The sequence below is a fragment of the Pelodiscus sinensis genome, chromosome 2 (genome assembly GCF_049634645.1).
Source record: "Pelodiscus sinensis isolate JC-2024 chromosome 2, ASM4963464v1, whole genome shotgun sequence".
NCBI classification, from domain to species: Eukaryota; Metazoa; Chordata; order Testudines; family Trionychidae; genus Pelodiscus; species Pelodiscus sinensis.
This window is the reverse complement of record NC_134712.1, coordinates 151507425-151525299: the sequence shown is the minus strand read 5'-3', so window position 1 is coordinate 151525299 and position 17875 is coordinate 151507425. Positions and strand designations below refer to the sequence as shown.

Below are 17875 nucleotides of genomic sequence, written 5' to 3'. Positions count from 1 at the left end.
TAAGGAGCACCTCCTAGCCTGGTGGTAGTGGATAAGTTGGAGAAGAAAGAGTTTTGAGCCTAGAAATTGGTTGTGTGAACCTGCTGGCTACGTCTACATTGGCAAGATTTTGCGCAAATACTTTTAACGCTAGAGTTTTTGCGTTGAAGTATTTGCGCAAGAGAGTGTCTACACTGGCATGTGCCTTTGCGCAAGAGATGTGCTTTTACGCAAAAGCATCCATGCCAGTGTAGACACTCTCTTGCGCAAGGAAGCTCCAATGGCCATTTTAGCCATCGGGCTTTCTTGCGCAAGAAATTAATGTTGCCTGTCTACACTGGCCTCTTGTGCAAGAACAGTTGCGCAAGAGGGCTTATCCCTAAGCTGGAGCGTCAGAGTATTTGCGCAAGAAGCACTGATTTTATACATTAGAACATCAGTGTTCTTGCACAAGTACTCGTGGCCAGTATAGACAGGTGGCAAGATTTTGCGCAAAAGCGACCACTTTTGTGCAAAATCTTGCCAATGTAGACACAGCCGTTGAGTTTTGTATGTATTGTGATACTCAAGAGTGCTGGGTACAAGAGGGTTCATAGCTATGTGTACTTAGAGAGCTGGCTCTGAGCTTTGGGGGGAGTTTAGGTGGCAAAGGGGCAAGTCTCAGCACGCAGAAGGACATGTGAAGAGGGGTTTCTGAGCAAGTGGGGTTTCTTTGAACTGAGGGGGGGCCTAAAGAATTTCTGAGCTGGGAGAGGGTTAGGCTGAATTGGCAGAGTTGAGTAAAAGGAAAAGAATTGAATTGACTAGTAAATGAGGAACAAGAGTGAGACAAGGAGAGATGGTAAGTTAAAGCTGGACTGGCTGGGGTGAGGTTGTGCATAGCGGTGTACAGGTTAACTGATGAAGAGACAAATATTTTCCCTCACCCTGCCACGGTACTCTAAACTGTCCATTTTTTAAACTCTGAAAATGAGAAGTGGAGGCGGAGAGAAGAGAGAAACAGAAGTCCCATTCTTCATGGGAAGGCTAGAATTTGAATGTATGTACCTTTAGTGCCTTCATCACAAAGCCACCCAGCCTCTCAAATTAAATCATCAGGGGTCTCCTGAGGTATTGTTGAGGTTAGAGAAATTTGAACTGATATGTAAATTAATAATCAACACAAGCCTTAATTAACCACCTATTGAGCAGAATGGGACAACTCAAACCTCCCAGTTATTGTTTCAGTGCCCCTGGAAACAAAGGCTGATATTGCTACATGCCCCTATTATACCTAGGTCATATTTCAAAAACTTTCTTTTCAATCATAACAACAGAAGGCTTTCATTTAAAAGAGAAATTGTGGAGAACAAGATGGCACTACCTGGTAACAAAACCAGAATGACTTTGCTCAATTTAAATCCTGACTAGACCATTCTGCTTCCTCAGATTTGCAAACAAAAGACTTTCAACCTAATCTTATTACAGTACTTCTTTCATTTAAGGTCAAACAAATTTTCTACACAGCCATTTCATACTAGATTAACTAGAAATTTATTCTAAAGAATTTCAGGGGTTTTAAATGAGACAAGCGGAGTGATGAGGTTATATCTGCTATTGGGCCAGCTTCCGTGGTGAAAGAGACAAACTTTCCATCTTACCTATGTATGAGCTGAAAAAGAGAAAGCTTGTCTCTTCTACCAAAAGAACATGGTCCATTAAATATTAGCTCATCCACCTTTCCTCCCTAATACTCTAGGACCAAACACAGCAACAGCTCTATTGCAAGTAAGGTTTTAAATCCTAGTTTGACCAAAATTTTATGTTCCTTTACTCCCACTGCAGTTCCACTGAATGTACAGAGTGATGCAGCTGCTTGCATAGAATCTGGCCCAATAGACGGGCAATTCAGTATTTGTTTCTGATAGTCGCAGAAAATACCCAGCCCTTTGTTTGCCTATCTCCTACGCCTAAACACAGTTCATCTGGGACTAGGGGTAAAATACTGAGGCCAGCTCTATGCTATACATTGAAGTTGGTATAATTACCTCACTTCAGGGTATGAAAAATCTACACCTGAGTGACACAGTTATACCAACCTAACCCCTGGCATAGACGCTGCTATGCTGGCAGAAGACTTTCCCCCATCAGGCTAGCAACTGCTGCTTGGGGCAATAAATGGATGATCTGGGAGCTCTTCCCGTCACTCAGTCGCACTCTCGCTGAAAGCTACAGCACCCCCGCGTTAAGTGTAGCCCCATCAGGCGCATAACAAAGGGCTCCCGTAAGGCTCCCGCACAGGCTAGCTCCAGGCATTCTTCTCAAACCTGGAGGGAGGCGCCAATACAATCCCTCCGCCACCCCTATGGACGCCCCGCCCACTGGGAAAGGGGGCGGGGGAGAGCTGCGCACGCGCGGTGGCTGAATTGGCCCCCAGAGCCGCAGGCTGCCTGGAAGGCGGCCGGGGCGCGAAGCTGTCGTTACGTAGCCAGCCAGCCAGCCGCACTGCGCATGCCCGAGAGGCGGCCCAGAGGAGGGGGGGGGGGGATGGCCAGTCTGGTGCCGGGGGCAACGGCAACCGCCGCCACCCTAGGAGCGGCCCGCAACAAGAAGCGCCCGGCGAGCCCGGGCAACGGCAGCGGCCCCAGCAAGAAGAAGAAGGTGCTGGCGGCGCCCAGCGGCCCCCAGGTACCAGCCCGCTGGGGAGGGCAGGCAGCAGTTGCTGCGCGCGACGAGATCGAGCGGGGGAGAACGAGTGCGCATGTGCGCTTCCGGGGCGGGAGCACTGCGCATGTGCAGGGAGCCACTACACCCCCCCCCACCTGTCTTGCCGCCCCTCTCGCCTGCATCTCTCCGTTCCTTGCCCCGCCTCTCGCGCGCTGCCAGCCTGCTAGTGCCCTGAGCCTGCGTGAGGCCGGGCGGGCTAGCAGGGGGAAGCGCTGGTTTGGGGCCCCAGAGCTCGGTTTTATTCCTCTCGCTGCAATTTAGACTGTTGGTTAACCCAGGCACCTCTCTGTCTTTATTCCCACGTCTCAGAAGGGGACATGGGACTAGTGGCACTAGCTTCCTTTAGTAAAGCCCTGACACACCTGTTTGCAAACATTCCTAAAGCATCTCAGCACAAAAGAAGGGGGGTAGGAAACTAGAGTTATCCCCCAAAACACATGGGTGAGTGCAGAAGGAGGGACAACACCACAAATGGAGTTTTGCACTGGAAATGCTCACACCTGAGCTAGGCTAAGCCAGATCCCACTCACCTAGGTTAATTCTGTACTGTAGCAAAAGCTTAAGGGATGTAGCCGCACAAAGGTGGGATAAAGAGACGTTGAAGTCCAATTTATATATTTACTAGGTCACTAAAAGGAGTTGCAATCATGTTAAAATACCCAGCCGCTGCTTTGGAGAAGTTATATTTAAGCATAACTGATGCTAACTCAGATTCTGTGGTACACTCAAGTAGTTGTCTGTGCCCCACTTTTAACTCAAGCTGTAACTAAATCATTAGTTGTTGGTCATTTCCTACCCTTAGACCTCAAGTATGTTGGTGCTTTTAACTAAAGTTAGATGGTCTCTTTGGCTATAATCTTGAATTAGCACAGCTCATCAGTTTCTAATACAATTACTCTTTGCATGTTGAATATTTCAGAGTGGAGGATGCTCTCACTTGAGTTAAGCTGGCACAAAAGGAGTTACTTGTGCAGTGAAGACTCTCGTTAAGTAGTATGATGTATCATCATGCATCTCTTGAGCTATGCCCACCAAGAGAAGTGGGGTCAATGGAGCATGCTTTAACAGATGCCTTCTCCTGTGAATGTTGAGAAGTAGAGTCTTTGCTGTGTCTACACTGGTGCGATTTTGTGCAAGAGTGGCCGCTTTGGCGCACAAACTTGCTGCCTGTCTACACTAGCCGCATGTTCTTGCGCAAGTAAACTGACGTTCTAATGTATGAAATCAGGGCTTCTTGCACCAGAACTCTGACGCTCCTGCTCAGGAATAAGCCCTTTTGCACAACTGTTCTTGCGCAAGAGGTCAGTGTAGACAGGCAACATGAATTTCTTGCTCTGATTTCAGTTTGCAGCATTTGCATAGCTCTTCCTTTCCCCTTCTGCAGTATTAATCCATAAGCAGAGTTATTTGGCCTATGGTTATTTGTAACACTGGCTGCAGTCAACAAATATATTAAAATAATTGCTGACCATTATCACATTTTACAGTCTTTTTCAAGGGTTGGTGGGCCAAGCAATCTGAATGTTTCAGGATGGCAAGGGCTAAATATACATTTTGAAAATTTGTTTAAAAGAAACAAAACCAGTTAGAGAGATATTCTATGTCAATAGGGTGGCCAATTACCAACCACATCCCATAGATCCTGTGCATCTAGTCAGTAAGGCTGTGTCTACATTGGCACGATCTTGCACCAAAGCAGCCACTCTTGCACAAAAACTTGCCACCTGTCTACACTGGTCATGTGTTCTTGCACAAGTAAACTGACATACTAGATGAAATCAGGACTTCTTGCACAAGAACTATGATGCTCCCATTCAGGAATAAGCCCTTTTGCACAACTGTTCTTGCACAAGAGGCCAGTGTAGACAGGCAACATGAATTACTTGCACAAGAAAGCCCTATGATTAAAATGGCCATCAGAGATTTCTTGCTTAAGAGAGCATCTACACCGGCATGGATGCTCTTCCTCAAAAGAGTTTTTGCATGAGAACATGCCAGTGTAGATGTACCCTAATTGTATGTCCTAGAGGTTCATGGTGACCCACCACACTGCCTCTTATCTTTTCTGGAGACCAGGGTTACAGCTTATTGAGACATTCTCATCTCTGGTAAAGTTAAAGGATTGGGGTGAAACTCCTCAGTAATCCCAGCCTCCCTTTCCAGGAGTAGACCTTTTAGTCATGTGGGGAGGGTTGGGGGAACCCAGACCCACCCACAGTTCTGGCCCAGGAACCGTAGGCAGCAGCAACTGACAAAAATTTTTTCTCTAGTCTCAGTACAGCAACCTTTTCCCTGGACCACTTCTCCAAACACTCCCCTAGTACCTCAGGAAACATTTCCTGCTTCAGCCAAACATTTTCATTTCTCAACTCACCAACAACACATTTCCTCCTCTCAATTCTTCCCCTTCCTGCCTCTTTTGCCTGAGGGGAAGCCTTTTGAGGTAGCCCAGCAGGCCTTAATTGGCTGCAGGTGCCAGATTAGCCTGCTGCCTCAGGCAAGCTCTTAACTAGCCTCAGGTGCCTGCCTTGATTACTTAGCAGTCTCTGGTAGTTTATTCGGGAAACAGAAAACCATTCACCCAGCTCCTGGTATGTCTGCCCTCCACCAAAGTATTGTAGCCAGCTACCTGGATCTGTCACAATAGATAGCTGTTAGAATACTTAATTTCCTGCCTTAAATTGAATTGTAGTATTTTGCGCTGAACAACTTTTGCATTCCTCCCTTGAGATGGCTGCAATTTCCCTGACAGATGAAGTAACTTTGTACATAGTGTATGAAGTACTATGTATAAAATATGCTGTTGTCTTCAGTGGTGCAGGGCTTGACTCATGAACAAAAAGTTACTGAGTTTAGGCTCTGCCAAAAGCACACTTAGACCCCTGGAATGAAGAATATCTGTTGTCAGTCTACTCGTCCTCTGGCCATCACGCAGTTGTGTTGACTAGCTGTGGAGAATGCCATGTTCTTTGAATCTTAGACAGAAGAAGAGACATCCTGATGCAGCGCTTTTAAAATAGACATCTAGAAATGAAGTTGGTCTGTATATTTTTGGAGTTAGAAATGCATATTTGGCATGTTCTCCAGCAATTACTTTTTCTACCCAGGCCCCATAAAATCTTACTATTTTTAGTTACACAGCTACCAAAATATTCATGCATAAACTGATATTTGTCATGATGAAACACTTAATAAGCCAAATTTCTAATCTAGTCATAAACATCAAGCACTTCTCACACTAAGGATGTTAAAATGTGATTACCTGGCTAATCATATATTTAATACAATTTGTATCGACTATCTGATTAGTTGATAAGCACCTCTGCAGAGCTGCAACAGGGGTAGCTCCAGAGTAGCCCACTCGAGCTGGGACTGAGCAGTCCTGGCTCATGCCGGCTCCAGAATCACTTGCGATATGGTGCTTCATTCTGCTCTGTGGCTCTGCCATTAGGCTCTTACAATATTTAAAATGCAGAGGCACAACAATCGGTGCTGTCCACCATGAACAGGGGCTGGTGCCCGAGCAGCCTCTGTTTGCAGCAGCCAGCCCTGGCTGCCGCAAACAGAGACTGTTCTAGCACCAGCCCCTGTTCACAGCAGCCAAGGCTGGCCATGGACAGGGGCTGCTGTCTGAGAAGCCCCTGCCTGCAGCCAACCCTGGCCGCTGCGAACAGGGGTTGCTTGGTGGCAACAGACTCGGTCCGCAGTGGGGCACAGTGTCCCCTATCCCCCCCTGCTGCCTCTATTGCAGAAGAGGGGGTTTTTGCTCAAAAAGGAGATGGGTAGACGGCTCCTTTCTGCCCAAAAGCTTCTTGCGCAAAACCGGAACCTCATTAATTATGCAAATGAAGTACAGTGATTTTCCACGCTTCGCCTCATTTGCTCGTGTACATTTCAAAAGCAGAAGCACTCTCAGTGGGAATTGGTGTGAGCTGGGACTGAAGCAGTCTCCGCTTGTGCCGTTCCCGCTGTGCCTCTGCCTCCCCTGTCCCCCACAGAGATGGTGCTGGGAACTGGCTTCTGCTTCCCCCCCACGCGACTCTGCCCCCCGCTTCCCGTCTCTGATAGAGGCAGCAAGTGGGGGAGGAGCAGCATCTAGTTGAGTCAGCTAGTTACATCCCTATCTCATGCTAGTTCATCTGATTAAGCAGCAGTCCAGGTGCGTCTATACAGGACCCTAATTTCAAAATAAGATAAATTATTATTTCAATTGAATTTCAAAATAGCCTATTTTGAAATTTGGTGCGTCTACTCACTGTGACAGATTTCGAAACATCCCTTGATCCTCTTGGAACAGGGCTGCCAAAATAGTACGTGTGCTATTTCGATACCTATCTTGAAATAGCAGGCATGTTCAAAAGATGTGGGGTATCTATTTTGGAATACTTCTGGTATCCTGAAATAGCCCGCTGTGTAGATGTACCCTCAGTGACTAGCGTATCCATAAACATTATAAACTTTTCTGTGCTTTTCAGTAAAAAGTTGCTATCTGACCAGCTTATATTCACGAGACTTTTTTAAAACTTAACTGAATGCGATTCACCTGTCCAACAGCCTGATCGGTATATACATCTTTTATACCATCCAATTTTAAAACAAGTTTTGTGAGAATGCTTAATACTCTTCATACCATTCATTTTCCAAATTAATCTCTTTTTACCTTTATTTTTAAAAGCTTTGCATGCCAGTCATTAGTCATATCTCAAAATGGAATATTTTTTATAAAGAAACACTCTTATGAAACAGCTAGAGAAAAATATAATTTATATTCCCCAGTTCATATCAGCCAATTATAGTCAATAATACATACATTGCACACTTACGTAAATGTCTGCAAAATTGGAGCTCTAGGTTACAAGCTCTTAGGGTAGGGAATTGTCGTCTTTTTTAAATTTCTCAACACACTTTTGGTAATTGTTTACATATTTATTGATGCACAGGACCTTGTGCTTGACCCTTGTCACCATAATTGTATTTCACATTTAGTGCTTAGTGTGTGCTTTCCCCACTCACTTCTATGGGTCAGTCTCCAGGAAGTTAAAAACAGTTATTGTAGTACCCCACAAGCCTTATATTCGCTTTGCACGCTTTAGGGTAGTAGCTACTACAGTGCTTGAGCTGGAAAGAATGTTGGCATGGTTGAATTATAGATCTCAAACAAACGAAAAAAAGGAGAAAGGAAAACAGGGAAAAGCAAATAAAAATTTGAACATTGTAAAAAATGTTGCCTGGCAAAATAATTGGTTAATGGGAAAGTAGATTTGTGTGTTGTTGTGCATTTAGGAAGAAGGACCACATTTATTACTACATATCAGTGGAGTTCTGTACTGGATTTGGACTATATGTATCCAGTATAAATTGACTATATGACCTCGAGTATAAATTGAGAACTTACCTTTAATTCATCTATGTCTCACAAACGTGAACAACAAAATATTGCTCACTATTTGAGTTACAACCTCAGAAGTATTGAGTCATGTTTGTTTTGGAAGACCACAGCACATAATACTCTTCAGTCATGTCTGCAATGAGAGAAACAGCCCTTTTGGAAATAATGCCTGTATTTACCAAATGCAGAATTAAAAATGAATTTATAGGAGAGCATGACTGCAGTTTGATTACATCACTTTTATTAGTCTTACACAATTATTCCTCCCGTGTTGTTCCATTGAAAAATACATCAGTCTTGCTGGAATTCAGTAATTTCAATATTGTGGATTAATGAGGATATGAAGTGAGGGGAACCCATAGAAAACTATTGGTTCTAGTATTGATTGACACAGCACCATTCATTTAGTGATTGCCTACCTGAGGGTTTTTTCGTTGTTGTTGGTTGGGTTGTTTGCAGAAAGAATTTCCATGGTTGCTACTGTTGCTTCAGCTTTGTTAGTGTCAGAACCAATGGGAGCCCTATTGTACGCTGAGCTCCCCACAGCCATTGTCTTTTTAAGCAAAATGGCCTGGATCCGTAAAGGTATTTAAGTGTTGCAACACCTAAGTGTCAGGCATCTGGAAAATCACTGGGATTCACAAAGTCTGATATAGATAGACATCTGAGCTTCATACAATGCCTTGTGACAGATAAGCACCTTGGAATGGGATCCACAAAAAGCAGTATGTGAGGCACAAAACAATCTAAACTAACCAAGTGTAGATGCTAATGAGAGGGGTGTATCTTAAGCCCCCTGCTTTTGCAGAGTTTGGTGCCTAAGTCTGGAGTACAGGATGGTGCCTAGCTCTGCTTGCACTTCTCCCCCTCCCCCCCATCCTCCTCCTGTTCTGAAATTTGATTTGTCCTTTTCAGATGTGTTCATTTTTTTAAATTGTATCCTTTGGTATATATGGTTGTGACAATTTTCTTCCACTATATGATCTGAGGAAGTGGGTCTGGCCCACTAAAGCTCATCATCTAATAAACCATCTTGTTAGTCTTTAAAGTGCTACATAGTCCTGTTTTTTGTTTCTGCAGCCAGGAGCGCTCTCCTGGAGTTAGGCCACTGAAGTGCCTCCCTAACTGCATACAAAATGACCTGTAGAAGGGAGGCTTCCCTAACCTGAGAGATGGCAGATAATTGTTCAAATCCCTTCTCGTCAGGTGGAGTAGGAGATTGGAATAGGAGTCTCCCATATCCCAAATAATGATTCTAACCACTGGACTAAAGATTATATGAGGACCTCCTTCCTTCCTGGCTATCTTTTGTGGAGTTAGGTAGGGATGTAAAAGTTTAACCAGTAAATTGATAAGTTGATTCCTGTGAGGCCGGTGGCATTGAGAGCCCATGGAGCTTGTTTAACCATGTAACTGATATAATTTTAATTGGTTACATAGTTACTATATTTTAGGAGTTTTTACATCCCAAGAGGCAACCTCCAAGTATGCCTAGTTGATTAGAATCATAGAACTGGAAAGAACCTCAGGAGGTCATCAAGTCCAGTTCTCTGCACTGATGGCAGGACCAAGCACCATCTAGATCACTCCTGACAGGTGGTTGTCTAACCTGCTTTTAAAAATGTCCAGTGATGGTATGATGGATTGGAGGAGTACTGGCCAGCACAAGGTGATTAAGGAGTTCAATTCAGGCAGTTAACAAGGGTGTTGTCAAGGGGCCAGAAGAACCAATGGGGATACAGTGCTGAAATATGAATTGGATATAGATACCTGGCCTGCTCTTCCTTTGTGAATTCTAAGTAAGGGCTAGAGGGAGCAGATGCAGTACTCAGAATTACCTTGCCTTTAAGAAATATTGGACATGGGAGTGAACTGAGCCTTGAAGTATGGATCAGCATGAATCGTGATTAGAGGGAAAATGTGTATCTAGTCCCGATCAGGGTATTTTTCTTTGTTTTGGTTGTTTGGTTAAAGTTCTCTGTGTGAGTCTGTGTCTTCTCTCCCCCACTCACCATTTAAGTTACAGTCCAAAGACCTTTGTGGTTTTGATCTGTTCTTTTCTTAGTTGCTCTGTAACACCTAGCAACCAAGTCTGCTTTATCAAGTATATCTTTTTGTTTTGTTAATAGAATCACCTTTTTAAAGGCGATTATTTGATTCTTGTGTTTTGGAAAGTAACAAGAGGTCTGTGTATGTCTGCATAGCCTTGGAGGCCAACTATCAGAGGGTATGTCTACACTAGCTCGTTAATTCGAGCTAGGTAGGCAAATCAGGCAACCGGAGTTGCAAATGAAGCCCGGGATTTAAATATTCCGGGCTTTATTTGCATGTTCCCCTCTGGCCGCCATTTTTAAATCCCCCTTAGTTCGAACGAACTGCCCGCAGCTACACGGCAATTTAAAGTTAATCCGAACTAAGCCCTTAGTTCGGATTAACTTTACTCTGCCGCGTGAAACTGCAGGCAGTTCGTTCGAACTAAGGGGAATTTAAAAAATGGCGGCCGGACGGGAACATGCAAATAAAGCCCGGGATATTTAAATCCCGGGCTTCATTTGCAACTCCGATTGCCTGATTTGCCTATCTAGCTCGAATTAACGAGCTAGTGTAGACATCCCAGAGAGAGTTTGTTTTCTGTGTTTTTTCTTCATTTTTAAACATCTGTTGTGGCAAAAGAGCTTGGGTATCCCTGGAGACGAAATGAAAGTGTTCCTCTCTGATTTTTTTTTTCAGAGTTTAAATCACTTGATGGTGGCAACTTTTGTTTTTCTGAGAGCCAGTGCATCTGTGATTCTGGGGAGTTTTTGGAAACAGAAGCCTATAGAGGCAAGGAATTTAAGGTCTCTTGTGGGCCCCCATCTTCTGCACTCAGAATGCCAGAGTGGAGATTCCACAATCTCTCTAGACAATTTATTCAAGTGCTTAACCATCCTGACAGGAAGTTTTTTCCTGATGTCCAACCTAAATCTCCCTTGCTGCAATTTAAGCCCATTGCTTCTTGTCCTGTCATCAGAGGTTAAGGAGTTCTTTCCCTCTCCCTTGTAACAACATTTTAGGTACTTGAAAGATGTTTTCATGCCTCTTCTCAATCATCTCTTTTCCAGACTAAACAAACCTAATTCTTGCCTCATAAGTTATCTTTTCTTGAGCTTTAATATTTTTTGTTGCTCTTCTCTGGATTTTTTCCAATTTGTTCACATCTTTCCTAATGTGGCATCCAGAACTTGACGTGATACCCCAGTTGAGGCCTAATCAGTACAGAGTAGAACAGAAGAATTACTTTTCATGTCCTGCTCATAACACTCCTACTTATACATCTCAAAATGATGTTTCCTTTTTTGTTTTCCAGCAGCATTGGCTAGGGTTCTAAAATCCCATTTAATCAATTAACTGGTTAACCATTAAATTTAACTGGTTAACCACTTACAGGGAGGGCTGGGGTGCCGCACAGCGGGCTGCTTTGGCACGGCCGAGGCTGCAGTACCACACTGGCGCAGGGGGCTGCTCCAGCTAGGCCAGCCCCACTATGTCACACTACAGGCAGGTGGGCCCAGCCGGGTTACCAATTAATCGGTAACTGGTAAGCATCACTTGGTAAGGGTGATACTTACCAGTTAACCACCGACATCCCTAGTATTGACTTATATTTAGCTTGTTATCCATTATGACCCCTAGATTCCTTTTGGCAATACTCCTTCCTAGGTAGTCATTTTGTGTGTGCAACTGACTGTTCCTAAGTAGTGTACTTTGTATTTGCCTGTATTGAATTTCATCCTATTTACCTCAGACCATTTCTCCAGTTTGTCCAGATCATTTTGAATTATTATCCTATCTTCCAAAGCACTTGAAACCCCTCCCACCTTTGAATAGTCCACAGATTTTGTAAGTGTACTCTATCCTATAAATCACTGATGAACATATTCAACAGAGCTGGGCCTAGAACTGATTCCTGTGGAACCCCTCTTGTTATTTCCTTACAGGATGACTGTGAACCATTGATAACTACTCTCAGGGAATGGTTATCCAACCAGTTACACGCCCCCTTTATAGTAGCTCCATCTAGGGCCGTGGTCACCCAGCCCGTTGATCACGATCAACCGGTCAATCGGGAAGGCTCGACCAGGCGATCGCGAGGCGTTCAGAGTCCCCCATTTTCCTCCACCCCCAAGAAGCCCTTCTACTTACCTCCAGAGACAGTGGAGATAGTGCCAGCTTCCTGTGGGGTGGAAGGAAGTCTGGCAGCTGCACGCCACTTATGAGGTTTCAGGAAGTGTGCTGGCTGCTCCCCCTCCCCCAAACAGCTGGCACAGTACCACAACCCAGGTCTGTGACATGTCGGGGACTTGCTGCTCAGGAGGGGTTAGATTTCCCAGAGGAGGCGCGCGCCAGAGCTTCCCTCCTCTGGGGAGGGGGAGAGAGGGGTTAGGAGTCCCGGGAGGAGACGCGCCCTAGAGCTTCCCTCGTCTGCGGGGGAGGGGGCAGGAATCCCGGGAGGAGGCGCTCGCCAGGGCTTCCCTCGTCTGCGGGGGAGGGGGCGGCGCATGCCAGGGACTCCCTGTCCCCTATCCCCACCAACACCCTGTCCCCTGTTCCCACTGGCACTCTGCCTCCACTGTCACTTTGTCCCCTGCTCCCACTGGCATCCTGTCCCCTGTCCCCACTGGCACTCTGTTCCCACTCTAGCACCCTGTCTTCTGTCCCAGCACCCAGTAGCACCCTTCCCCAGTACCATGTCTCCTGCTCCCACCAGCACAGTTGGGGCCACATTAGTGAGGCTTTTGGAGGTTTTGGAGGAGTTATTTTTTTTGCATCTCACTTGTGTGGCCCCAACTGACTTTTCTGTGGGTCAGTGACCCCTGACTCAAAACAGGCTCCCTGCCCGTCTCATAAATAAAGACAATGCTGAAACTTTTTGTGTTTGACATATTTTATTTAAAAATGAAACCTGGCCAACAAACTCCCATCTGGCCGCAGCATCATAAGACGCCTCCCTACTCCCCCCCAAACTCTAGATCTGGGCCTATCATACACTGGAACCCCCTGTCCTGAGCCTCTCACATCCCCAAACTCCTGCACCCCCACATCCTCGGTCTTTTGCCACAACACTTCTGCATCATTCACACACTGCAAATATGTGTCCTGAGCCCATCATACTCCCAGCCTCCCTGTCCTGAGCTCCTCACATCCCCCAACCCAAACTTCTGCACCCTCACATCCACAAGCCTCTGGCTTGCTCAATACCCTAGCCCTCCCCCTGACCCCAACACTCCCCCACCTGGAGCCCCCTCCCTGAGCCACCATCCCCTTCTCTACCTCCTCTTGTATCCAAATTCCCTCCCAGAGCTTGTACCTCTCACCACTTCCCATGCCCAAATCCCTCATTCCCACCCCAGAGCCCACACATCCTGTCTCAACCCAGTAAAGGTACAGCTAGACTGCAGGAGTTTTTCCGGGATTCCACAGGTATCCCGGAAAAACTCTTCCGTGTCCAGGGACGCATTTGTTCTTCTGCTTTTTTTAGCGGAAGATTTTGGTAACTCCTGTATTCCTTGTTCCAAAAGAAGGGTTTTTTCTGACATTTGGCCCAGTCTAGACAGGCCAAATGTTGGAAAAATCTCTTCCTACAGAAGACTCAAAAAAAAAGCGGCAGTGTAGCCATACCCTGAGAGTGTATAAGGGCTTGGGATAGGAAGTAATGAAGAGGAGGAGAACAGAGAGGGCGGGGCTTCAAGGAAGGGGTGTGGTCATGGGGGAAGGATGGGGTGGTAGATCTCGGCTTGTTCTGACATTTAAAAAGTGATCTTGAGCGTAAAAAGGTGGGAGACCACTGATCTAGGGTGTATTTTCCTAGTTTAATAAGAAGTTAATGCAAGATTATATCACATGTAGAGATGTGAATGGGTAACTGGTGACACTTACTGGTAAATGGTTAACCAGTAGCCCTACAGGGCCAGGGGCCACCAGCCCCACATGCTGGGGGCTACTCAAGCCAGGCCTTCTGCATCGGCCCACCGCACCACGGGCAGGAGCTACTCCATCCTGGCCAGGTTGGAATGACCCTCTGGAGGGATCCCAATTAATCAGTTAACCAGTTAAATGTAACAGGTTGATTTAACATGATTCGTTCTTGACAAATCCATGCTGTTATTTATCACTTTATTATTTTCTAGCTGTTTGCAAATGGATTCCTTAATTATGTGCTCCATTATCTTTCCTGGCACAGAAGTTAAACTGACTTATCTGTAATTTTCTGGGTTGTCCTTATTTCCCTTTTTATAAATGGGCACTCTATATGCCCTTTTCCAGTGTTCTGGAATCTCTCCCATATTCCATGACTTTTCAAAAGCAATAGCTAATGGCTCAAGATATCTCCTCAGTCAGCTACTTGAGTATTCTAGGATGAATTTCATCAGCCCTGCTGACTTAAAGACATCTAACTTTTCTAAATAATTTTAACTTGTTCTTTTCCTATTTTAGCTTCTGAACTTACTCCATTTTAACTGGCATTCACTATCTTAGGCATCCAATTACTATCAACTTTCTTGGTGAAAACTGAAACAAGTCCTTAACTACCTCTGACATTTCCAAATTTTCTGTTAGGGTATGTGTACACCGCTAGCTTCTTGCGCAAGAAGCATTTTGCGCAGGAGTTATTGCGCAAAAACTTCTTGCACAAGAGCATGTCCACACCTCAAAGCATATCACAAAAGTAATGTGCTTTTACGCAAGAGAGTGTCCACATTGCATGGACACTCTTGCGCAAGAAAGCTCTGATTGCCATTCACAGAATGGCCATCGGAGTACCTGTGCTTTTTCCCAAGAAACCCCTCTGGATCATTCACACTTGCCTTTTTGTACAATAGTTGTAGTGCAAAAGGGAGTTATGCCTCGTAGAAGGAGGTTTACTTACAGCAGCAAAAGCCCTCTGTTCTGCCATTTTACTGCTGATTTACTTACACAAAAGCACATTTAAGGTGTGGATGCTCCACAGGTTTTTGCACAAAAACGGCAATTTTTGTGTAAAAGCTTTGCAGTGTAGACGTGGTCTTATTGTTTTTCCTCTCTTCATTAGTAATGGGCCTTGGTCTTTTGCTTGCTTCTAATGCATTTGTAGAATGTTTTCTTATTACTCTTTATGTCACCAGCTTATTTGAACTCATTTTGTACCTTGACCTTTCTAATTTTGCCCCGACATACTTGTGTTATTTGTTTATATGAATCCTTTGTAATTTGACCTAATTTCCACTTTTTGTATGACTCTTGATTTTAGATCATTTAAGATCTCCTGTTTAAGTCATGGTGGTCTCTTGCCATGTTTCCTATCTTTCCTACATAACAGAATGATTTGTCTTTGTGCCCTTAATATCTTTTTGAAAAACTGCCATCTGTCTTCAGTTGTTTTTCCTCTTAAACGTGGTTCCCATGGGATCTTACCAACCAACTCCCTGACTTTGCTGAAGTCTGCCTTCTTGAAATCCGATAGAATTGTAGCTGTGTTAGTCTGGTGTAGCTGAAACAAAAAACAGGACTATGTAGCACTTTAAAGACTAACAAGATGGTTTATTAGGTGATGAGCTTTCGTGGGCCAGACACATTTCCTCAGTCTTTAAAGTGCTACATAGTCCTGTTTTTTGTTCTTGAAATCTGTTATCTTTATTTTGCTATTCTTCCTCCTACTGTTCCATAGACTCGTGAACTCTGTCATTTTGTGATAATTCTCACCCTAAGCTGCCTACCATTTTCAAATTCTCAACCAGGTCCTCCCTAATAGTCAAAATCAAATGTAGAATAGCATTCCTCCAGTAGCTTTCTCTACCTTCTGATATAAAAAATGTCTCCAATTCATTCAAAGGATTTGTTGGCTAATCTGTGTCCTGCTGTGTTATTTTTCCAATAGATATCAGGATAGTTGAAGTCCCCCATCACCACTAAGTCCTAAGCTTTTGGATGATTTGTTAGTTGATTAAAAGAAACCTTATCCATGTCTTCTTCCCAGTTTGGTGGTCTGTAGTAGACTCCTGCCATGGCATCACCCTTATTTTTTACCCCTTCTTTCCTTACACAGAGACCTATTAGACTCTGCACATGACTTAGGTGGACTTTTGCTGGGGATTAAGTGGGAGGTAAGCACCTGGAGTTCTAGAGTGAAGCAGAAGTGCTAACATGCTCAGAAGCAGAAACGTAGGTGATTAACGAACTTTTTCTGCAAAAGCTTATGAGCTGGTGAGTTGAGACATTTGCAGAATTGAGTGATCGCCAAATAGGATTTTTTTGGATCACAGTTGCACATAAAAATGGAACGTGGGCACCTACCTCAGAGGGTTAGACTTCTAAGTGTATTGTACACAAAACTATGTACTTCATTGTCCAGCAGGTTGTATTTACTAATCAGAAAACAAAGAAAGAATACCTACTCTGGAAACCTAACAAGCTAAATGTCAAAATGTGATAGGGCAGGTAGCCAAGGGGTATAAAAAAAAAGGCTATCATCTGTAGCTTTGTCAGAAGATATTTGCAGGAGATGATTGACAGAAGATGGAAAGTGTTATTTAAGTTCTAAATCTGCTTTATATTTGAGAGAGTTGGTATGAATCTCAAAAGTGGGGAGGGCTTTGCCCTTCCCGTCCATCGCTAGACACACACAGTCCCCTCCCCTGAGTCCCTCCTCATCCTGGTCCAACCTTGTCTCCTGCAACGTCCTATATCGCTTGTCCTGAGCCCCTCCTTAAGGACCCAAGCAATGTCAGGTAAATGTGCTAGTATTATCATATGTAAGGGTCTTGGTGTACATTAGCTGAGCAGCTGCTCCATGAATAGTAACATACAAGAAGGTGAATTTAAAATAAATAATTCACTGAAAATACCACAGTTTGTCCTATTCATTGGATACTTAGAAAACCCTTCATGAAATTTTATGACAGAGTTTTTCTGCACTTTCTTTGTGCATTGGCATATGTAGTGACTTTCCCTATTCTTAATGTTGTGGCAGGTCTTGATATAATTTATTTTAATCTTTATTTTGAAAACCATTTTCTCCAGTGTTTCATGGCATTTAAGAATTAGCTACATAAGTTACTTGATTTGATAAAATTGTCTCAACCGGTGAATAATGACTGTCATTTCCTTAGTAAAGAGTTGTCTAACCCAAACATTCAAACGAAGATTAATCCTCAAGGTAAACATCAAATATTGTTCATGTTAAAGCATGACTGAACAAAGATGATCATCAAATTAGTGAGCCGATTGTCATATTTTCTAAACCTACTGTCACTTGGATTATCTCTGGCAATGAAATTATCCTCCCGCATCGTAGGCAGTGTGTACACTGAAGGGCTGCAATGGTGCAGCTGCAGCTGAACCGTAGTATTGTTTCAAGGGTAGATAAGCTCTATTCTGAAGCAGTACTTTTTGGACAATGTGAAATGTTCCCATGGGATGTTCTTGAATCTAAGGGTGCATCTACCCAGCAGCCTAAACTTGAAATAAGATACACAATTTGCACTATTTCAAAATAGCTTATTTTGAAATTTGGCATGTCTACAAAGTGCCAAATTTTGAAATAATGCGCTATTTCGAGCCATCCCTTATCCCTCATGCAATGAGGTTTACCGGGATGGTGAAATAGTATGCCTGTTATTTCAAAAAATATTTCGAAATAATGGGCGGCTTGTGTAGATTTAGAGTAGCTATTTCGGTATCCCAAAATAGCCATTCAGGTGTAGACTTACCCTATGTCAATTTAAATGTCTATCTTGCTGGATTTAGTGCCAGATAGTAGGGATGTGAATTTTTAACTGATTAACT

General features: G+C 44.1%; 1 protein-coding gene across 1 annotated transcript in view; it reads left to right on the top strand.

Annotated features, from left to right (window-relative positions):
* The first annotated feature begins 2398 nt into the window (after positions 1–2398).
* Positions 2399–17875, top strand: part of INO80C (INO80 complex subunit C) — a 56355-nt gene continuing 40878 nt past the window's right edge. Inside the window, exon 1 of the mRNA XM_075921641.1 lies at positions 2399–2646. Coding sequence (XP_075777756.1) covers positions 2470–2646 — 177 coding nt within the window. The 5' untranslated portion in view covers positions 2399–2469. The remainder of the gene's footprint in view (positions 2647–17875) is intronic.